The sequence below is a fragment of the Larimichthys crocea genome, chromosome XIII (genome assembly GCF_000972845.2).
Source record: "Larimichthys crocea isolate SSNF chromosome XIII, L_crocea_2.0, whole genome shotgun sequence".
Lineage (NCBI taxonomy): Eukaryota > Metazoa > Chordata > Actinopteri > Sciaenidae > Larimichthys > Larimichthys crocea.
Window position 1 is genome coordinate 14,632,327 of NC_040023.1, and position 22,653 is coordinate 14,654,979.

At 37.9% G+C, this 22,653-nt stretch overlaps 3 protein-coding genes across 4 annotated transcripts in view; 2 read left to right on the forward strand and 1 right to left on the reverse strand.

Annotated features, from left to right (window-relative positions):
* zgc:92606 (gamma-aminobutyric acid receptor-associated protein-like 1) overlaps positions 1-3,057 on the forward strand; it is a 3,997-nt gene extending 940 nt beyond the window's left edge. Inside the window, exons 2-5 of the mRNA XM_019265357.2 lie at positions 546-635; positions 806-884; positions 1,739-1,857; positions 2,518-3,057. Coding sequence (XP_019120902.1) covers positions 546-635; positions 806-884; positions 1,739-1,857; positions 2,518-2,583 — 354 coding nt within the window. The 3' untranslated portion in view covers positions 2,584-3,057. The remainder of the gene's footprint in view (positions 1-545; positions 636-805; positions 885-1,738; positions 1,858-2,517) is intronic.
* A 331-nt stretch (positions 3,058-3,388) lies between these two features.
* Positions 3,389-12,571, forward strand: si:dkey-26c10.5 (C-type lectin domain family 4 member E). Of its 2 annotated transcripts, XM_010743444.3 has the most exons (7): positions 3,389-3,536; positions 4,207-4,302; positions 10,194-10,304; positions 10,576-10,692; positions 11,104-11,255; positions 11,363-11,460; positions 12,098-12,571. In XM_010743444.3, exons 1-7 carry the CDS (start codon positions 3,458-3,460, stop codon positions 12,222-12,224), a joined length of 780 nt encoding a protein of 259 aa, XP_010741746.3. In that variant the 5' UTR covers positions 3,389-3,457; the 3' UTR covers positions 12,225-12,571. The 2 variants fall into 2 exon arrangements, with proteins under 2 accessions (XP_010741746.3, XP_010741747.3); XM_010743445.3 differs by lacking the exons at positions 3,389-3,536; positions 4,207-4,302 and adding an exon at positions 9,910-10,111.
* An 87-nt stretch (positions 12,572-12,658) lies between these two features.
* Positions 12,659-20,753, reverse strand: trpv6 (transient receptor potential cation channel, subfamily V, member 6). Its single transcript, XM_010743447.3, has 17 exons — positions 20,676-20,753; positions 20,299-20,446; positions 20,101-20,198; positions 19,874-19,996; positions 19,115-19,255; positions 18,678-18,776; positions 18,356-18,531; positions 18,100-18,246; positions 17,941-18,020; positions 17,714-17,849; positions 16,880-16,966; positions 16,719-16,795; positions 16,470-16,635; positions 16,201-16,267; positions 15,818-16,086; positions 15,626-15,732; positions 12,659-13,116 (listed from the first exon to the last, which is right to left on the reverse strand). The coding sequence occupies exons 2-17, from the start codon at positions 20,427-20,429 to the stop codon at positions 12,855-12,857; spliced, it is 2,166 nt and encodes a 721-aa protein (XP_010741749.1). The 5' UTR covers positions 20,430-20,446; positions 20,676-20,753; the 3' UTR covers positions 12,659-12,854.
* Between the last annotated feature and the right edge of the window lie 1,900 nt (positions 20,754-22,653).

Sequence of the window (22,653 nt, forward strand, 5' to 3'; positions counted from 1 at the left end):
TTAAATTAAAAAAAGATGTACTAAAATATATTTGTGCAGGAATGTGCAAAGTATTCACCAGGTGATGTGCAAAAAAAGTTCAGTATTTAGTATGCAGAATATGTAAAATGTGCAAGTTATCAAAATGTAGTTGTCCAAAAGATGTGTGTTAGTTAAAAAAAATGGCAATGAAAAGAAGGTAAATAAGTATTTCATTACACTGAGGATAATTGATGAATCCTTGAGCATTTAAAGCACTAATAGTGAAAAATAGATCTATCAAATAGATATAATACATATATTTTGGTATAAACAATAATGCAAAATCTCTCCCATTTGACAGACTTGTAAATTGTGATACAATACTACAAACACTTGATTAAAACATAGCTGCATTTCATCGTGCAGTAAACAATGATGTGCTCTTCAGTCGGTCTATATCGCTTGTTGACTGGATGCACTGGTTGGTGAAGTCAGCCAGTGCTCTTTCTTCTTTGTCTGCCTGGTAAATAATGCTATTGTGAGGGACTTCATGTTCCCTGGTGTTGTTTGTTTGTTTGTTTCAGATGGGCAGTCAGTACCAGCGCTCAGTACCACTAGAGGTGAGGAGAGCAGAGGGGGAGAGAGTTCGGGCCAAGCATCCTGACAAAATACCGGTGAGTATGACAACTGTTTTCATTTTTTAATATCATCTACTGTTGGTGACTGTATGATAATCACATCCAGACCTTTTTATTTAAAGATCAGTTTCTTCAACTTATTTTAACTGTGATTACATTTGTTGTAGTTTACATAAACACTTATCTCTGACTGTCTTTTTAACCAGATCATTGTGGAGAGGGCCCAGAGGTCACGTGCTCCTGACCTGGACAAGAAGAAATACCTAGTGCCCTCAGATTTAACAGGTAAAATAAACTAGCACTAAGCTCAGTTTTATCCTTTCAAGTAACTCTCACATCTAGCAATCTCACTAGCTTGTTGAATCTCACAGATTTAAACATTGCAAGACACTGTTGGTCTCTCAAAATGTAAAGAAAAGATCACCCACGGTATTACTGATGATTATTGTAGCCCAACTGATTAATTTGTGAGACTGATACTTATATTTAAGTTAAAAATTAGCTAATGATACATTGGCTGATTTGTGATTTTTTTTTTTAAACGTAAATGCATAACATATACAGTCAATCATGATCTGGATCTAGAGCCTTAAATGTTGTTTTTGCATGACCTGTGAATAAAATAAGATTTTCTAGTTGTCAGCACTCTCTGGTGGACAAACTATGTAATAGAGAGACTGTTTCTAAATGACCACAAACAAACTTTGGCATTTCTGTCCTACAATTCTTTGTTACCTACCGGGTCACGTATACACGGATATCAATACATCTCCCGTTACCTAATATACTCTGATGAATTTATCAGTCACACATGCCACCTGTGACTTGGACGAGACCTATTTATTCAGTCTGTCATTCAGACGGCAGATTAAGGGTGACTAACGTGCCCAACTTGTTTACGCGCCTGCTGTTTCCCGCAGCAGTTATTTGACATGTCATAGCAGGAGAATCACATGCGTATTTAATATGTTTCATTGCGTCATGGCATGCTTACTGAAAATTGATTCAGCTGACTGGTTTGAGACTGGTCATGTCTGATCACACAGTTGCTTGATTTCTTTCTCTTCCTGTGAAATGGAAGTACTGAGTTTGAGCCGCACTGACCGTCTCCCTTGCTCTCTCTCTCCTTCCTTTTTTAGTGGGCCAGTTGTGCTTCCTGATTCGCCAGCGTGTGTCTTTGAGACCTGAGGAGGCACTCTTCTTCTTCGTCAACAACTCCCTTCCCCCATCCAGCTCCCCTCTCTCTGCTGTATATGAGGTAAATCCACCCCTCCACACACATGTTCACATGAGGACCCTCCCCAACACACACACACACACACTCTCACACACAAACACACATTGATACATAAAGGCAAAGTTTCAGCTTACACACAAACATTTTCTACCCTTCCCCTGTGACACAACACACCAATAATGTCAGACCATGCTAGACTGCAGATGCCATGAGAGGCAAGCGTAAAAGTGTTGTTTGTTGTTGTAATACTCATTTTGGCCACAAGAGGTCGGCATTTACCGCTACTCTATGTTACATAATGTAATAACACACAATGTATGTCCCTCTTATTTAGGGTTCATAGAGAAATCAAAACTCAATAGACAGAAAACATGAACGCTTTTAGTCCTACTTAGCGTTTTAGTTAATGAAAAACATTATTAACTAAAAAAAGAACAGTCATATAAAAATCAATGAGTCCAGCCTGCTCAAAAATCAGGTAAAAGAAATGTAAAATGATATAAAACTGGCATTTATTTACATTTTCAAAGGCTTCGTAGTCCCCAAGTAATCAAATGAGGCAGACAGATCTGCAGTGTGTTCATGTTCAAACAGTATTTCTGTGGACGTGTCCATGTGCGCATTCTTAAGTACGCTTGTCATGCTGAATTATGCGTTACTCTCTGCTTTGATGTGTTCCAGGAGCACCACGAAGAGGATCTGTTTCTGTACATGACCTACAGTAATGAGAGTGTGTACGGCGCCTGAGGGAGGACAAAAGAGAAGAGAAAGAGACACGGAGAAAGAGAGCGAGAGTGAGACAGAGAGTGAGAATGAGAGTAGATACAGTGAAACTGTCTGAGGAACAAACAATTAAAGTTGTTTTGTAATGCTTCACACCACTATTATTCTTTCTGTTAGTTTTGTTAAGTAACTACAGTGCATGGTGAAAGAAAGGCTTCGCACAAAGCACAGGGGTCGGGTAGGTTTTACATTTGTCAGTATTTGGGGTGAGCGTGACGCATTTTTAGTCTTTAAGTTATCTTTATCCCTTGTTTAGTGAAAGAAGAATGAGGAAGGAGATAAAGAAAGAAAAGCATTGCAACAGAAAGTTATTTTGTGGAGGGAGCTCTCGTTACCTTTCTCAGTCATCTGTATTTAATGCAAATAGTATTTTCTTTTTTTTTTGTAAATTAATACCATAAACTTTTGTGGAAAATAAAGCAAAATCGAAAAAAAGCATACATTTCTGATTCATTCCTTTTTTATGAATTTATCAGTCTGTGCGAGTCTCTATATGTAACACCTGTCAAAAAAAGACAGAAATTAAAATATTTATGACCTTTTCCCTCATAATATAGTATAATGCTTAGAAAAATACACACAACCGCCTTCCCCTAAAGCCACTTGCACACTCTCCACCTCACATTTTATTTATCGGAAGGAAAATCTTCAATGAGGAAGTATTCCATATTTACCGAATACATGAGTCACTTGGTTCACGTATTATTTTTGTAATTGGCGTTTCGGCTATGTTAGTGTGTGTGCATGACAAAAGGTTACGTAACATGGGTCAGTTGACTAGACGGCTCTGAAAGACTTACCAGGAAAAACGAAAGTCAGAGAACAGAAGAGAAGAGCCATGGAGATGCAAGCAATCACCACAGAGGGTGCGAAGAAACAGCGTGATGTGGAACCAATGCTGGATGAACAACCTGCAGGTAAATAAAAAAATATTTTTAAATTAGGAAAAATTATTACAGAACATATTTTGTGTTTGAATTTTTATTTTTTTAATAAACAAAGATCAGAATCAAAATAACTTTCATTGGCCAGGTTTATGTGCACACATATTTTTAATCTTTGACAGTTTTGTTCTTAATGCACATGCACAGATATACACAATATAGACAAGTACAGTTAAAAAAACAAGGAGCTTGACAGGTAAACATAAACGTAACCACAAACTGTATATATAAAATGTGTAATGTATAAATATCTATATATACTTTTTCCCATAAAGTTGGAATAATTTTGTTTTCAGACACATCTCTCTTCTGATCCTCTTTTTATTCCTATTTATACACTTTATATTGTTTTATATTGTGGTTTAATTTATCCCTGTGATAAGTTTGGAAGAGATTGAGCAATGAGAAGAGGTCCAACTTTATGGGCAACAGTGTATATAAATATTAAAGAAGCTGTGATTGTGCAAAGGATAGTAAAATAAATATGGTTCATGAGGTAGTAGATATTACAGTATATACAGTATGCACAACATGTTTGTGCTGATAGTAAGAGAATTGTTTTTTTATTGCATTTAATTTTATTTGATATTTGAACACAAACTTGAGATGCTCATATCTAAAACATGTCTGTATTTCTGTGTAGTGCTGAAGGATGCAGATCCATTTCCATACTCTAAACTCCAACGCCCATCCGAGGACATCTATACACAACCTTCTTTATGCGATGTAACAAAATCAGGTACTTTTTTATATGAAATCGGATCCTTATAGCTTCTATTGAATGTGAAACAAAGACATCATGTTTCACCATGCATTCAGGCACACCTGGCTGTCTTCATTTGTTTTTGTTCTTTTATTTAAGGCCAAATAACACACAAGGGCTTCACTTCTCTACACTGTGATCACTAATATGTCATCATCATTATCAACGGTGCTGTAAATAGATAACAGTATTTTTGTATTCAAGAGGTTCAGGCAAAAAGAAAACAAGAAAGCAGAAGCAAAGTTGTCGCAGCCTCAGCAAAACTACAGGATGACTCAGTGTTCCAGCTGACTGATGAATGATGACCGAATAAGTCAGAAAGTAGAAGGAAAGATGTTTCTGTTTTATATCAAGAAAAAGTGCACGCCGAAACTGTAAATCACTAAAACGTGTTCTTAACTTTGATGTCTATCACTGTTTAACTTTTAGTTGGACTTTTACCTCACCCGAGCGCTGGGTCAACTCCAACATCTTTTTATTCTCCGTAACTTCCTTTAAAAACTTTGCCAACACTTTATTTGACTAGTCCGCTTACAGACATCTTTCTTCTTTGACATTTTAACTGAAGGATTTTACAGCCGGCTGTATAGTTGCAACATAGCATCAAAACAAAATTGCAATGTTCAGAAAGTAAATAAAGCTTTTCAGTTTGTTGGACAACCTACTGTATAAAATGTACTCAGCAAACCTGAGGTAGAAATTTGCACTCAGCTTGTTTGGGTAGATTTCACCTCAAGTTTTTGAGTACCTACACTGAAAAGCTATGACACACCAAAAGAAATTAGGTGAAGCATTTCTTGCAAATGTGAAATGTGAATTTGAGATTTTTTTTTTTTTCTTTACCAACAGAAAAGTCTAAGTTCCTGGAAACAGACCATTTAAGATTATTTTTGACACAGTGATATGAGGAACTGCTCTTTGGGTTAATCTCCCCTCTTCGGCTATCCCTTACATTTTGCAGTGACCAGCACTAAAATAGACACAAAAACCAGTTACACAAGGAAACAGTCTGTGCTTTAATCAGTACTAACAACTGATCCGTTGATTGTACTTAGAGGCTGTAGAAGTTTCTGAAATCCTTCAAAGGTGTCTTCATGTTTTTCCTCTTCCTTGTCTTAAAAAAAGGAGACAAAGATATGCATATGCATTTTTTGTTTAATTTAAACATATCAAAAACGTGCTGTTCAAAAACATCTTCTTGCTCTCGCCATTTATTTCAACATCAGAACAAATTAAAAGTAAAACATGAACTTGACTCAAGTATCCCATCATGAAAAATTAATCAATCTAATCCATTGCCGCAAGTGGAAACATAATCATGCTGGAACAGGCTGCTCTTTTCAGAATAGAGATGTCTCATCATGAAATGAAGGCATAACAAACCATCTGATGATTGGGGTGAAACATTAAGATCTGATAACAACGTGTCCTTCATCTGTATCTTTCATGCACTTCTTGCATGTAGGCCAAACCAATAAACCATCAGCATCAAACATTAAAAATGTCAGTGTTCCCCATCATCTAACTTAATATTAACAAATGTACTTCAATAAAAACAACCCATAAACTAAAGGGCAGAAAATTCCTATTTATCATAGATTAATTATCAGTTAAAGTTTGTTATTGGATCAGCTAAATCACAGTTCTGTTATGAATTAATCAATGGTATCAGGCAACCCTTTGTGCAACTATGTGAATATCTTGAGTTGATCAATCATTTATTAACATATCTCCAGTCTTATTTAAACATTATAAACACATTTACATCATGGCAGCTAATTGTGATGGGTAAGTTCTTGTTAAATATCACATTATGGAGCTGTTATTCTGCACTGTTACTATATGTATAAGATAAAGTATTTTGGAAAACATTTTTAATATGAACAAATATCATAAACAAGTCTGCGATTTGTAACATATCAAAGCTCTTGTAAGTCGGTCAAACTTCAGCAAGTTTTGTCGACTCATTTTAATTGCTGACCGACTTCTTATCTTCAAAGGCTTTCGCATTAAGAGGCACCAATATAATAGCTGCTATTAAAGCTAGATTGCCAGACTATAAATGATTTTGCCAAACACTGTGCTGTAGCTAGTAATAATCTGTTACTGTTTAACTTCTGCACATTTATCTAAGGGCTGGCTGTAAAATTGGGTCAAACTTCAGCATCTTTTTATTTCCTGTGTAAGAATCCAACTTCCTTAAAAAGTTTGATAACAGTTTATTTGGAACAGTTTCACCTGGGTCATTGTTTTGTGTTACATGAACTGTAAAATGCGGATATCAAAGAGCATTATCTGTATTTTTTAACTAATCATTTCCAAAACATCAAAGTCATCTCCGCATGGGCTCATTTTTTATTATTTTCAAACAATAAAACTTTACAGTAAACTTTCATAAAATCACCCCCCAATTAACTTTCTTTCACAATTTAACTGAATCCTACTGAATGATTATACAGCCGACTGCAGAGTTGCAACACAGCATCAAAACAAAGTCGAAATGTGCACGAAGTAGGTCTGCAACTAACAGTTATTATGACTTGAATGCTGTTGAAAAAACCCCAAAACAACCTGAATCTACTTAAGAAATGTGACCTAACAGCTTGTACTCAGTATGTTTGGGTAGATTTTACCCCAAGTTTTGATGAAAGAGTACCTACATTTAAAAGCTATGACACACCAAAAGAAATTAGGTAAAGATTTTGTTTGTTTTTATTAGACCGCATAACAGACACAGTGATATGAGGAACTGATCTTTGGTTTAATTTCCCCTCTTCAGCTATCTCTTACATTTTGCAGTGACACCCATCACCCAGTGCCAAAATGTGCAAAAACCAGTTACACAAGGAAACAGTCATTGTTTAATCAATGCTAACAGCTGATCCATTGATTGTACTTAGAGGCTGTAGAAATCCTGCCAAGGTGTACTTGTTATTCAAATCAGCCCTTGTGGTTTTCATGTTCTCCTCTGTCTTAAAAAAGAAGGAGATAAAGGTATGCATATGCATTTTTAGCTTTAACAACATGCTGTTCAAAAACATCTTCTTGTTCTTGACATTTATTTCAACACCAACAGGGTCATGATAATGTGGCCTTCATCTGTATCTTAAAACATAGGACACACACTCTGCATATTCTACTTAAACAAATGTTTGTTGAAAATTTGGATTTGAGTTTTCTCGTTTTTTTTCGAACACAAATACTTGTCTTATGTTAAATGTGTAGTAAGTAGGGCTGCAACTAACAACAGTCCAAAAGCCAAAGACATAGCAAGATATCACAGATTTGATATCACAGAAGACTTGAACGACAATTAAATACACATACAATTTAATATTGTTTGTATTTACCTTCATGAAACACTCCAGGGTGATAATGTGATAATGTGATAAAATTCACATACCAAAATACTGTATACACACATAGATATTTATAATAATAATTTATAATAATAATAATAAAGTATATTTATTATGTATTAGACTGGGCATTTTGCAGCAAGAAGGTTCCTTGTTCCTGGTTCAATTTCTTTGTTTGTTTGTTTTTTCTGTATGCATGAGTTCTCTTCTGGGTATTAACTAGCTCCAGCCCCACCATGACTCTGATGAGAATGAGGTTACAGTCATAAAAACAAAAGAATAAAACTATGTGCATAATTGTTGACCGGTCTATCAGGTTCTGTTGACACAGTTTATCTTGCACTCTTGTCACAAACTTTTGCTTTTAATGTCTGTACATGCTGACACACCCGTCAATCTGTTTTATGTCTTTTGTTCTGTTATATTTCACCAATTAAAAAAAAAAGAAGGAAAAAGGCATAAATCAGAGATATGATACAATAGCATAGCACCATGTGCTGCTGTTTTAAACAGCAGGCCTCTAATGTTAACAGAGATGAATCAGAATAAGATTTAATGGGCAAGTATGTGTACACATGCAAGAAATCTGACTGCAGTTTTACATTTAAGCTGCTACAAGTACTGACACATGATCCCAAAACATTTTGCATGGAGACAACAAAGCTAAACAAAGATAAAGGTACAAATAAACATAGGACACAAAGTCAAGTTTTGAAGTGCACAGATCTTCAGTATCTGTCTGTCTCTTACACAGAGACAAAGAGAGATACAGTTAAACACAGATAGATGTTTATAATAATAAAAAAGTATTGTTATTATGTATTAGACTGGGCGCTTCACAGCAAGAAAGTTCCTGGTTCCTGGTTCCTTTTCTTTGTTCGCATGTTTTCTTTTGTATGCATGGGTTCTCTTCTAGTATTCCAGCTCCCTCCCATAATCCAAACACATTCACTTAACCGGTTAATTGGTAATTCTATATTGCACGTAGGTGTGAATGTGAGTATGAATGGTTCTTTGTCTCTTTGTGCCCTGTGATCAATGGCAACTTATCCAGGATGTACCTCGCCTCTTGCCCTAAGTCAGCTGAGACAGGCTCCAGTCCCACCATGATTCTGACGAGGATGGGATTACAGACATAAAAACAATAGACTAATACAAAAAAAGAAACTATTTACACAATGTTTGACCGGTCTATCAGGTTCTGTTGACGCAGTTTATCTTGCACTTGACACATTGATTTATACTATTAATTATACATATGAATATTATCTGTAGTTGAGTTAGGGCTGGAAATAACAAAAAGTCAGTCTTAACATGGGTCTATCAGGTTCTGTTGACCCAGTTTATCTTGCACTCTTTCACATAAACTTTCGCTTTTAATGTCTGTACATGCTGACACATCCATCAATCTGTTTTATGTCTTTTGTTCTCTTATATTTCACCAATAAAAGGCATAAATCAGATATATGATGAAATAGCATAGCACTGTGTGCTACTGTTTTAAACAGCAGGCCTCTAATGTTAACAGAGATGAATCAGAATGAGATTTAATAGGGAAGTATGTGTACACATGCAAGAAATCTGACTGCAGTTTTACGTTTAAGCTCTACAAGTACTGACACATGATCCCAAAACATTTTGCATGGAGACAGGAACAGATAAAAAACAGGGACAACAAAGCTAAACAAAGAAAAAGGTACAAATAAACATAAGGTACACATATAAAAGTCAAGTTTTGAAGTGCACTAAAGCTACAGCATCATTTTTCAGTTTTCAGTTTTTATGAAATAATCATAGCTCATAAGAATTAAGATTCTTTGAGTGTAATGATGAATGCTTTCTTTATATTTTTTAAGGTTCAAGTGGCAACAAAAATGCCTTGTGAGGTGTCTTGAGCAAGGCTGATTACCTGTTGCCACACAAAATCCTGACCTTCAATCACATATTTAATGTTTTAAATCAGTATCAGTGCTGACTTTATGGTCTGTTTGACACAAACACTCATCTGAAACGACCTCAAGAGAGTCTGTTGTTTTGAAGTACGACGTCTTCAGACCTTCAGTATCTGTCTGTCTCTTACACGGAGACAAAGAGAGATACAGTTAAAAAGCTTAAAAAAAGAACTGAAGGACAAGTCGAGCACTGTGCTCTGTGCATAATTTATGAATCAGTAAATGTCTTGTTGCCATGACAATGAGACAAGGAGGGTGGGCGTTTTAACACTGCACACACAGGCAGACGTGAGTCAGCAGGAAAAGGCAGACTGAGCAGGACAGGGGTAAACAAGCTCCATAACAAAAATCCCAGGACACTTTCCTCCATGTACATCAAATTCTGTCGCAGTTATGGCGAGGATAAGAAAGACGAAGCCGGTGCAGGCTTGTCACCTAAATCCCAGTTATCTGTTGAGCTGGAGGGGGAAAAAGGTATGTAAGCAGGCAGTTGCAGCCTTGATGGTGGTTTGTGTTGTGGTCACTAAAATATTTTTTATGGGTTGTTTCTCCTCAGGCATTCAGTGTGCCACTGTGGGAACCTTTCGCATGTACCGTATTGCATGTTTGGTCCTCTCAATAATCTGCCTGCTCCTGCTGATGGTCATCATTATCCTCGGTGTGAAATGTGAGTATCTGCAGCCATGGATCTGGATTTATGTAAAAAAACAAACAAAGGCTGGCTGGATTATGTTTGTAACACCAAATAAGGACATGAAAGCATTGACATTTTTCAACAGCTGTGCAGAAATCTATGTCAGAATCACATTTCTTCTATTATATTTTTGTTTACAACAACACACGATACGGGAATACAAAGCATGTCCGATTGTTTTTCTGTTGCCTGCAGGCTTTATTCTTTCCCCTCATAACTCCTCCCACTTTGCTTTGCTTTCCAGTCCAACATGGATCCACAGAATGCTCCGTGAATGAGAAATTTGTATCAGACAAGCAAGCTCTATCAACTTGCTCTTACAGCCAGTGCCAGGATTACGTCTCCAAGAGCGTCCCCCCCTGTGAGTGTGATGCCAGCTGGAAAAAAAAAAAAGATAGATAGAAGAAGATAGATTTAGATAAAAGAAAAACAAATGATACTGCATGCTTTCGATCACTGTGTCTTCAGTGGTGGTTCTGCTTTCAAAATGTGCCAGAGCTCAGAGGAAGTTAGTTTATTTTTAGAGAACAGAGAATGTTTGTTGTTTTATTCAAACCAGGATTCTGCTTTGTTTTAATCCTTCTCATTTTTAAATGTTAAGTGATCACATGCAGAAAGATGTCTAAGAATAAGAACCAGAAATAAAAAAGGAAAATGTTGTAGGACAAATTCTGCTTCATTGTTTGCTCATGTAATTTAGTCCACGTTTGCAGAGGGATGTTTTGTTTTTCTTGTTAGAAAACTTTCTGTACTGATCCCTATCTCCTTCCAGATCGCGAGTGCAAACAGTGCGCAGATGGGTGGCTGACTCTCGGCCGATCGTGTTTCTTCCTGTCCACCACCAGGCTGAGCTGGGAGCAGAGCCAGAGGAACTGCAGCACTCGAGGAGGATCTCTGGCTGTTATTAGCAGCCAGGAGATTCAGGTGGATCTCATGTCACTTCCTCTCCTGATGTGAACACTAATCTCTTAATAACAGAACAATGATATGTAACAGTATATTTGTTTTTCAATTGGTTCTTTGTGTACCAGGACTTTCTGACCCAGAAGGGGAAAATGAAGTATTGGATCGGACTGAGGAAGGCAAACGACGCATGGACCTGGGTCAACAACACCGCGCTGCAAACCAGGTGATTCTTAAAGGACCAGTTTGTAGGATTTAGTTGCATCTAACAGCATAGTTTCTGATTGCAACCTTTATTGCCTCACCCTCTTCCTAGTGTTAAGCAGAAACGGGACACAAAATGCACACAAAAAAGGCAAAAGCCTTATCTAGAGCCAGTGTTTAGTTTGTCTGTTCTGGGCTAGAAACATGGTGGTTCAACATGGCGGACTCCGTGGAAGAGGACCCACGGTGACCAATCATCTCAGCTGTAACTAGTAACCTTTTATCTAGAGTTTGTAGTCTTTAGGTGTCCTGGATGAGAGGGAGAAATATGAGTTAGGAAATATTTATCTTTGTGATATTGCTCTTTTATGTATTTAACACTCTTTAAATAAAAATATATACATCATACACCTGAACAATCCAACATGCAACAGCACTACTATAAATTCTACCTTTACAAAGTTTATAAAGTTCAGTTTATGGTGCTATTGTTGGAAGTCAAAAGTTTAAGGTAGCGTTGAGACGTGTTTGTATGTTATTATAAACACACTTCTGACCACCACTAACTATGACCTGAAAACTAAACACTCTTCACCTGACAAAAAAACAAAACAAAACAGCATTTACAAATAATCAACAATCTTTTCTTTCATTTGCAGCTATTGGGCTGAAGATCCACAGCAGGGGGATTGTGCAGTCATCAACAGTGACAGCGCTATTCAGAAGAACTGGGTCAGAGCTTCCTGTAACTCCTACACCTACTTCATCTGCCAGCTGCAGATGTGAAAGCATCTGTCTGTTTTAACAGAATGATGAGCAAATCATACAACAAATCATCAAACTACTCAATAACATGGCAAATCATCTATATATCCACTTCAACGCCTCAATCAGTAGTACACAGCAAAGGCATACAAGTATCTTTCAGATTATAGTTTTATATTCAGCACTTTGGTAGATTTGGCAGATTTTGGGTTATTTTCATGTAGCCCTGTGTTGGCTACTTTGTATTCTAACATGACAGTTGTGCATTTGGGCAGCTTAGAAGCATCAATCAGAATAACTCTTTTATATACTGTATGATTACTTACACTGTTGTTGACATAATCCACAAATAAAGGCCAGTACACTTGTTTCACTTGTTTTATTCTCATATAAAAATGTTTACGCAACTACACAATAAGTTGAATGTCTATGTTTCACTTTGTTTTAGCTTTGCATATATTTCTGCTACATATTTTTTTTTATACTAATATAAAAATAATGCACTCTTCTCTATAGCATAATACTGCAGGAGTAATTGCACCGTTGACTATATGGAAAGATTAAGCCAGTTGAGTTCTTGTCTTGCGAGTTTGTTCATTGATGGAAGGCCTTCACTGGAGTTTTCACTCCGGGCTCAGGTAGCATCTCTTCTTAGACATATTTAATATCCTGGTCGTCCTCCAGCTCAAAATCCTGACCCATCTCCAAACCCAAAGCGCTGTGGCGAATCATCTGCCACCCTGTCAGAGACTTCCTGTTGTTAAACCCTCCTCTGTTTTTAGGTCTGAGCTTGGGGGTTCCTGACATTGACCCCTTCATTGTGTCAGTCTTTTCCTCCTTTTCATCGTCCTTGGAGAAAGCTTTGATGTAACGCCGCATCTTCTGCAACATTGGGTCGTTTCTGTCCTCAACCCTGCATAGATGAAGATGGAGTGAAAAAGTAGTCACAGATGCTTAAAAGAAAAAAAAACTCTTGCTACATAAACGTTCATCATGATGTTTAAAGGGGCACTTCAACAACTAAGTATTGCTTAAAGTTGGACATCCTGTCTTTTTATATATATATAATTAGAGAATTAGAGACACTCTCAAAGTACATCCTAAATGCTTGAGTCGATCTCGCATTCTGATGAACTCGTGATGGTGGATAAACTTTAAACCCAAAGATCACACCCCAAATACAACACGCCCCAGAATAAGTCAAAGAGAATGTCTTTACCCTTGGAGGTGTTATTGTCAACATATTCTAGTCTGGAGACACAGATGTCTGTTTACGCAGACAGAACGTCAACAACAAGTTATCTATTATGACTAAGAAGGCAGCAATAGGTCTCTATGACCCCGGCCACCACAGTGTTGAGATATGGTGGCACCTAGTCAAAGACAAACAACTAATACTGCTGAGGACCTCAAGGCCCACACGTGACCATGTGTAGCCTAAGGATAGAAAATTCCATAACAGATACAATAGAAATACTGTGCATCTTTATGTATGAAGACTAAGATACGATCAACCTCCTAGGTTAATTTTCTTATTTTATAATAACGGAGGATTCTTGTATGTAATAAGTGAATAAGTACTTAATAAGCTACAGGGTGTTAACAAAAGTACAAGGGAAACCAAAAGACAGGTGAAGGGAAAAAATAAACAGACAAATAAATAAATAAATAATAATAATAGTAATAATGATAATGATAATGATAAAGATAAGAAAAAGAGAGAATGGAGGTGGGGGTCCATAAATCAGGAGGCATAGATTGAAGAGAGTGGAAGAATGTCAAAAAGGAAGCCACTTGTTATAAAATTTATCAGAGATCCCTTTCACTGTGTGTCTGATCTTCTCCAGCTTTAAAAAGACATGGTGTCATTGAGCCACTGAGTGCTTGAGGGAGCTTTAATCGACTTCCAGTGAAGAAGGAGATGGTGTCTTACCAGTAAGGAAGTAAAAGCTAAAATATCTAATTGGTTAGAGGTAAACCGGTTATGGTCCTCTAGGAGCCCAAATATGGCGAGGATCCTGTCTTTTTATATCTCGATTTTAGTAAGGGGCAAACGCCAGAGACACCTCCCATATATTTCCTAAAATGCAGCTCGATAGCGCCTTTAGTGGGACCTTTCCTGCTTTATAATCTTTCAAACTCTCAGTTTGTAATGCAGAAAGCCTAACCCAAGATAACTTCTAATGACATTATCAGATTTATTTTCTGAGACTTGACAAAGCTCCCCAGAGCCACAGAAGATGTTTTTCACAGATCGAGTTAGTTAGTTGACATCAGAAGTAAACTAATCTATGACATAGCATGGGTAAATCTGTTGAAGAATGTAGGTGGTGTAGGTGGAGACGTGATAATAATATCTCAAGATGCGAGAGTGAGAGTTGTGCCTCTTACTCACAGCACAACATGACTTGTGGCTGGACTGCATTAAAGACTTTAGGTTGTGGCCAGTGGACAAACTTCCTTCCTGTATGATTATTTTCAACAAAAATAGTAAGCCTAAAAAAAGTTTTAACTGCTGATCTGTCACTGTTATATATAATATCCAGATACAAGCTCTGTTATTTTGCTATTTGCAGGTATTTTTGGTGTTTATTAGAGGCCCTGGATATCTTTTTTTTAATTATCTTATGACGACTGATGGGGTCCTAAATGGATACTTTATTTTAACAAATCTAACAAATTTCAAACTTTTCACAGAGATTTCTGGAACGTTTTATGCTCTTTTTTGATTTTGAAGTGGGCGGGATTTAGCTTTGAAAATGCTGAGGTCATGAATTTCTGTGTACTAATCAGGAATCAAATCAAAGTTTTATGATGATTGGTTTGCTTGATTATATTGGCAGGCCATTGTGAAACAAATCGAATCACACTACACCCACAATGTCTTGATAAATAATATGATAATATATGATAATATGCCACATTTTAAATCATTTTGATGCTACATTGACTTAAGCAGGTGAATGGTGCCTTTGCCATTACTACTCTGTGCCCCAGACGACTGTTCTTGCACTGTTCCTGTGATTTAAAGAGATAGATAGTAACGCCTTGATTCCCCATGGCTCTGTGACATCATCGATGCTGCTATGGTCCCCTCATGCCACGGAACAAGCATTGTCTAGAATGGGCTCGATCAGCTCTGGCAGTCAAGTAAACTAATGTTACTATAGCTGCTTTTAGATAATGTTAGCACAGCTTATTAGCCGGGCTGCCTGGACTCTGAGCTCATAGCACCTGGGGAGTGTTAGAGGCAGAACATGGCAGAGGTGAAGAGAGCAAAGAGGATGACAGAGGAGGTAAGGCGAGCAAAGGAGGGAGTGACTGAGCAAGAGGCCACCAGACAAGAGGAAAACTTTTAGTTGTTGGCGAGAGAACTGGTATTGCAAAAATACAAATTTCTGCATAATGCTGTATCGTCTTACCTGAGATACCAGCGCTCCCTCAGACCATAGTTGAGCCCACACACTCCTAGTCGAGGCCACAGGCATCGTGGCAGCCTCCTCTCCAGCATCAAAGTTGTAGCCACCACCTGTACGACATCATTATAGCTGTAACCATGATGGTGTTCCTGTGCATTTATGTGTGTTTCGTATATCCATATCTGTGTGTGTTACCTGAGTCCTCCACAGCTCGTCTCTCTCCTGGGCGACCCTCCAGTGTGTGTCGCTCATCATGGCTATGAGAAGATTTAGCAGAAGGATGTAGGAGACCACAGAGAAGGCGCAGTGCAGAACGTGGACGATCGGGGGTGTAGCGATGGTGTGGTCCACTGGCAGATCTATGAGGCCCACGCTGAGCTCAAACTGGGAGAAGAGGGTGATGGGGAAGGAGCGATATGCAGGAACGGACTCCGGCTCCTGGGTCATATACACCATCCACAGGGCTGAATAAGAAGAATATTTACAGAGACATGATGTGAGGAGTCTATAACGTCTTATCTTACAAGCTTTGCAAGGGTTACAGATTTGTTTGTACATGTCGCCCAGAATATACTCACAGGTGGAAAAACCAATGAGCACAATGAAACTCAGCCACATAAACTTTGTCAGGTCTCCAAATATAATCTAGGGGGAAATGAGACACATGGTAGGTCAGTCTGCAAACACGAATAGGTGAACCTCAAAAACCAAAACAACAACTGAATACATCTGCGTCAAAAACATTTCTGTACAGGTGTGTGTGTGGAACAAACTGTTTCCACATGACTCATGAACTCCTATAGCATGCACCACTGAGTGTCTGAGTCCAGGCTGAGCTGACTCCTACCTTCTGTATCATGATGACATAAGGTCCGAGCATTTCAAAACCTCGGGCGAAGAACATGACGTTGCACCAGCCGAGAACTAAACACACTGCCATCACCACAGCCTCTCCCTGCACCTCGCAGGCTCTGAACACACACAGCAGCACCACCAGGCAGGCGTAGCCGATACTGGTGAAAACAACAGCAGAAAGGTTAAAAGATATTTCACACCAGAGTGCCTGATTTTACTGTTTGGACGTGTTTATACGTACAGGATAACATGGAACGGGCCTCCAAGTGCTGTCTGGCCAAAATAGCGCTTTGCCCCCACTCTCAGTATATCAGGGATCTGTCAGGAATACAGGAGGACGTGACAGTGACATACAGTGTATGTACAGAATGTAAGAAGATGAAGCATGTTTCATAAATTCACCTCCAGCAACAGGATGACTAACGCTCCCAGGACACTGATGATCTCGCCCGCCAGCCGCAGGTTATCCTCATGTGTCACATAACTCTCCTAAGGCACAGAGAGAGGAAATAAAGATGTATTAATATTAAAAGTAGATTATTATTAGACTGTGTGTCATATGCAGGTGCACAGTTTGACATTTACACAGGCCCCCACTATGAGCTAGTTTATTTGAAGTGAATCATATTTATTTATAGTATAGTGTAGTTTATAGTTAATTTATAGTTGAGTTTATAGCATAGTATTTGTTTTTAATATAGCATTATAATTATATTTGTTGGTTTTGCATCATCACTAGGATGGGATATGTATTTAAAGGTCCAGTTTGTAAGATTTAAGGGCATCTACAGCAGAACTGGGCAGAAACAGAATATAATACTTAGAAGTATGTTTTTATTAGTGTATAATCACCTGATTATAAGAATCATTGTATTGTTATCACCTTAATATATACAGATGAGCCTTTATATATACAGATAAAGTTTCTACAGTAGCCCAGAGTGGACAAGAGGGGAGGGTGAGGCGAGGGGTATTTAGCAGGTTTCAATCTGCACCCCACTACATCCTACAATAGTAAGCTTAAGTAAATGTACTTAGCTTTTAATTTAGTTCTTATTTATTCTGTTTATCTTATCTTAGTTATCTTCCATCATCACTGTTTATGTTCCTAAATATTTAAATTATTATGTTTCAATTGTTAAACATAAATAAGTAAATGATTATTATGATATATCATAGTTTTATGTTGTGTATCAAACTGAAATATCACAGTTATGTATTTATACTCAAACACACATTGAGTGATTTCTGGACCCGGATGGTTTTGTCCATGTCTGACTTTGTGTAGTTCTCTGGAGCGTCCTTTAGAGGGCGATATGCACAACACAGTGTGAAGGTCCCGATGTACAGGAGGTACAGTAACAGCAGCAGCCTGACCCAAGAGAACAAAAAACAACACAGTTAAACAAGGCTGGACATGTCTACAGTTTAAATATTTGATGTTACACTAACAACATTTTTACCTGAAGTAATGTTTCCCATACAGGTTCCACTTCAGACTAACCAGCTGCCTCACAGGGGTCACTTCCAGGATCCCTCTCGCCTGGAGGACAAAAAAAATAAATTATTCAACATCCGACCAAATAGTCTGTGATCAAAATACTGTATATCTTTTATCGTACCTCTCTCTGGTGGCTGCCTACGATGAGCTCCAGCACTGACATGTTGTCAGCCCATGAATCGATCTCCGTCAGGTCATACAGGTTAGAGGTCAGAGGGCCCAGACTCCACTGGACTAAACGCCTTTTATTTACCAAGTGCTGAAATGCCTGAGAGAGCCAGAGGGAATCACAGCGGTGAGGATAGGATTAGTGGAATAATCTGCTCCATATTTCATGGTTGGGTTTTCACCCTGTGAGACCCCCTCCCCCTCCTCACCACAATGTTTCCCTCTTTGGCAGCCAGTTTAAAAGGTGTAAGGCCTCGGTAGTTGGGCACCATGTCGAGAGGCACTGACTGGTCCAGCTCTGCATCGCGTGCCATAATCAGGTCAATGGCCTGGCACGCAATCGTTTTGTTGGGCTGCAGAACCAAAATGTGAAGCACTGTGTTACCTAGAGAGGAAACAAGGGAGGGAAGTGTGGGAGCGTGTAGACAAGAGACAGGAGGGCATTAATATTAACAATAGCAAACTGTTACACAGATATTAAATAACACTGTGCTCTTTTCTAACTGTACTACATGAAGAAGTGTTTCATACCACGGTAATCTTGGACCCTGGTGCTGGCCCCTGCGTCGATAACCATGGAGATAATGTCCTCATTTCCAGCACATGCAGCAAAAGACAGGATGTGCTCACCTGTTCACCAAATGTACATTTTTAAAAACATAATTTGATTTGTGTTAAATTACATTAATTTGGTAAATGCTTTGGTCCAGCACTATGCATACATCCATTAGGGTTCATTCAGATAGTCATTCTACAGATAGTTTATAGAGTATTTGTAACATGTGTACTCTTTCACCTTGTCTTTTAATCAAATGACAAATCATTAACACACCTTAACCAAGATATTTTTGTTCCTAAACATAACCAAATGGATGTAATATCAGGTTGTTGAATCTGAACTAATAAGCTGTTGAAACGTTACAAATACTCTATAATCTCTCTTGCTGACAGTAAGCATAGTGACATACCATAGTATATGAGTCCTCCTATCCTCTTCCTGAAGTACAGACCGGTGACCCGAGGCGTAGCCACATCGCCACCACGACTAATCAGATGATGAACCAGATTTATGTTCTGATTCACCACAGCGATGTGGAGAGGAGTAACGCCTGAGACGGAGTGGAGAGAAAAGTATACATCAGTAAGTTAACAGATTTTAATTTGACCTGTTTCACCTGTTGTTTAAATGAGACTGTATTAAACCGATCTGTGTGTTTCAATGTTAATAGTCCAGTTCCTTCTCAGAATAATTAACCTGTAACTGGTGATGGAAAAAGTATTCAAATCATTTAAGTACTCCACAATATGTGAAAATGCAATGTTGGTGACAAAATCTACTTAAAGTAAAAAGTATTTAAATATTTCATTTACATAAAATATCAAATTTTAAGTAGTTCAGAAATACTGAAATTACTATAGCTGTTAAATAAATGTAGTTAAGGGTTAGGATTATTATTTTTATTGGTATTGTTGTTGTTGTTGTCTTATTTGTCCAAACGTGTGCATCAAATATGTTTGGGTGCCAAAAAATGCATTTTACAAATTGATTTTTTTCAGGTCAACCTACTCTTAAATAAATCTTAAATACAACTATTCATATCAGATGATTCTTTATTTTAAAATGCCCTCAAAGCTAAAAACTGTGACTGTGTCCAATAAGATTTAAACTGTAAGGTGTGTGTGACGGCTGCTTGTTTGTGTGTCTTTATGAGTTCTTGTACGCCAACCTTGGAAGAGATCGGAGGTCATGGGCTCGTTGATGAGTTCAGGAGCTCCGTCCATCAGAGCCACAGCAGCTTCCAGGTTATCATTCATGACCGCGACATGAAGTGCTGTCTCACCGAGAGAACCTGAGTGACAGGATTACAATTTCACAGATTACCAATCTCAACACTTCACTGTACTCCAATAACAAGTGACGTTTAAATTCATAGTTCACAGCGAAGGATCTTACCTCTTTCAAAGATATTAGTGGATGCACAACTGAGCAGTTTCTTGATACAACCAACACTGTTCTTTTTAGCCGCGTAGAAGAGAGGAATGTCATTTATGCTGAGAGAGGAAGGACAAAAGAAAAACACATGTGATATATTTAAACAGGTTAGGCTTTACATATGTATGTAATAATTTAGATATCAGTGGAAAACATTACTGTTTGGTGTAGAGCAAAAACGTCTCGTCCAACATCTCGTTCCATCCTTTCTTGTTCTGAAGGCGAAACCTCAGCTGGCTCCACCAATGGTTGAGCTCGCTTGGAGCAGATCTGGCCAGAGACGGAGACATTGACACCTGATGTTCGACTGGAAGACAAATAAAGAGGTAAGGTCCTTGTTAACAAGCCACAGAAAGAGAATCAAAAGTGGTGAATCAAGAAAACCCTTAAAATAAAATAAAGCGCAGAGCCAGTAACTTGCATCTTTTAGGCCGTGAACATGCCTTATTTTGGTTACTATTTTAATGTGTTGCTACTAAACTAAAATACAAATTAACAAATTAAGAAAAAAGAAGAAGAAAATGTCTCAATCTCACCCTTAAACAATAAAAGCGCCGCTCCTCAACTTCTGGTGATCCTCAGTCATAACACTCAAGTCAAAATTTGGAAAAACACCAATGAAATGTCCCTGAGGAGAAGTGAAATCCCTGTGGCATCACCATTATATATGACCCAGCCATGAGGGAGGAGACAAGTGGAAGGATTGAGAATGAATGGGTGGGGAGGGAGGATGACTGAACAGCAGACAGGTAAGACAGAGAGAGTGAGGCTTTAATGAGCAGGTAGACTTTCACCACAGGTCAGGAATCCCACAGAGAAAGTTACGCTTTAAGATTCAACTCAACGTTGGACCGAGAACTCCTTTATCATGCTGATCTGAAATTATTGTCTGTATTCTGTCACCTTAAAAGTGAAGTGACAATGGTCTAGTCCCCAATCCCAGTATATCTCTGTTATCACCAGTCCTGTCTGCATTCCTCTAACCACCTCCAAAACCTGCATGGCCACTATAAAATTCTGCAACATCATGACAGTCAACACATTGCGGTCATTGTTTCAAGTGAACTGTTTCAGAAACCTGTTTGGAAATTGCAAGCATGTAAATCTGAAGTCTGGTTTGTAATTTAAAACTGATATTAAGGCAAGATTGCCCAGGTTGCATTTTATTTCTGTCGCTCTATTATAAAACATTTTAGGGTTAGGGTTAATCAGGGTTATGCGCTGATTATTTGGTGGAGTAAATATGGACATGATGTATGATTCTCCAACATGTTGTATCTTGTAGACACACACACACGCATACCAGCTTCTTCCATTCACAATGATTTAACATGTTGAACACCATTGATGTGTCAACACAAACACGGTAATTGCCACATTACAAAGACCATAATGATCATTTGCAGGTTGGCAACATCATGTCACTTTCCTCTGAAGGTGGAAAACAAAGCTACATGTTTTGTTCTGTTGGATTAACACTTCTTTTATTCCAGGAGAGTTGATTTGGCAGAAAAGCCACCGACTGAACCCGAATCACAGATCTCATTTCCACACATGTGAAGTATTTGTAAACTGCTGAATCAGTCGACTTTTACAACATCTCTGGTTAGCTCGGATATAGTGTACAGGTGTTTTGCTGCGCCATTTATAGGTCATGACTAACAGGCTGGTCAGCCACAGGATAAACAGGGCTTAGGAAGACTCTATGGGAGGCCCTGATAATGGTTGCAGATGTGGCAGTCATTTAGTATTGTGGACATAATAGCTGTTTACCAGACGGAGAGCACCATCTTTAAGTAGTGTCATAAAGACCAGTGGTTTCCATTCTGTTAATGTCTTTATAAAGAAACAATAACACAATAAAAACATGATTTTGTGGTTTGTGTGTCTACTGTTTCTGGACATACGTAGCTGCACTTCTTTCACAACACTGTTAATTTGAGTCGGGACACCACAGCAAACAATTATTACGGACATCTCGACTACATTTATGACAGTTGACAGACTCTACTCTTATTCAGAGTGACTTAACACAAAGGAGCGCAGTGATCGTTATTAAAACAAAAGCATCACACAGTGCAACAGGTTCAGGGAGGCTCTTTCTCTTAAAACAAACTTTAATTTAACCTCTGAACCTTTAATACTTTTTATATTTGTAAAGTGAGACTAAACAGGAGCCTGTGAGGCAACATCCTTAATATCTCATTAACTTGTAAAAAGTAGAAACTAAAATCCACCTGTGAAATTTAAAATGTGACTTTTTCAACTTCTAGAAAACAAATGAATTTGTTTCTAAAATCAATTTGTTCATAATTATTTGCGTCTTATTCTTGTTTTGTTTTTCCAAGATACAAACACTAATTTCTAGAACAGATTTTAAACAAGTTAGTTTAAAAACACTTGAAATAACTGAACTACAAAATAATAATAATTTATTTTATTATACTTGTCTTTTTTTACTGACTCATTTAATAACATAAATGTCTTTTTGCAGGGAAATCAAAATATAAAAGA

What these genes read in the sequence shown, in the direction of transcription:
- si:dkey-26c10.5 (XM_010743444.3), top strand. Translation starts at nt 3,458, where the DNA reads ATGGAGATGCAAGCAATCACCACAGAGGGTGCGAAGAAACAGCGTGAT. An exon ending in GCTGGATGAACAACCTGCAG is followed by an intron (nt 3,537 to 4,206) that starts GTAAATAAAAAA and finishes ATTTCTGTGTAG; the next exon opens with TGCTGAAGGATGCAGATCCA. An exon ending in AACACCGCGCTGCAAACCAG is followed by an intron (nt 11,461 to 12,097) that starts GTGATTCTTAAA and finishes TTTCATTTGCAG; the next exon opens with CTATTGGGCTGAAGATCCAC.
- trpv6 (XM_010743447.3), bottom strand. Translation starts at nt 20,429, where the DNA reads ATGTCTCCGTCTCTGGCCAGATCTGCTCCAAGCGAGCTCAACCATTGG. An exon ending in CACTAATATCTTTGAAAGAG is followed by an intron (nt 19,997 to 20,100) that starts GTAAGATCCTTC and finishes CCTGTCACTCAG; the next exon opens with GTTCTCTCGGTGAGACAGCA. An exon ending in GACCTCCGATCTCTTCCAAG is followed by an intron (nt 19,256 to 19,873) that starts GTTGGCGTACAA and finishes ACTCCGTCTCAG; the next exon opens with GCGTTACTCCTCTCCACATC.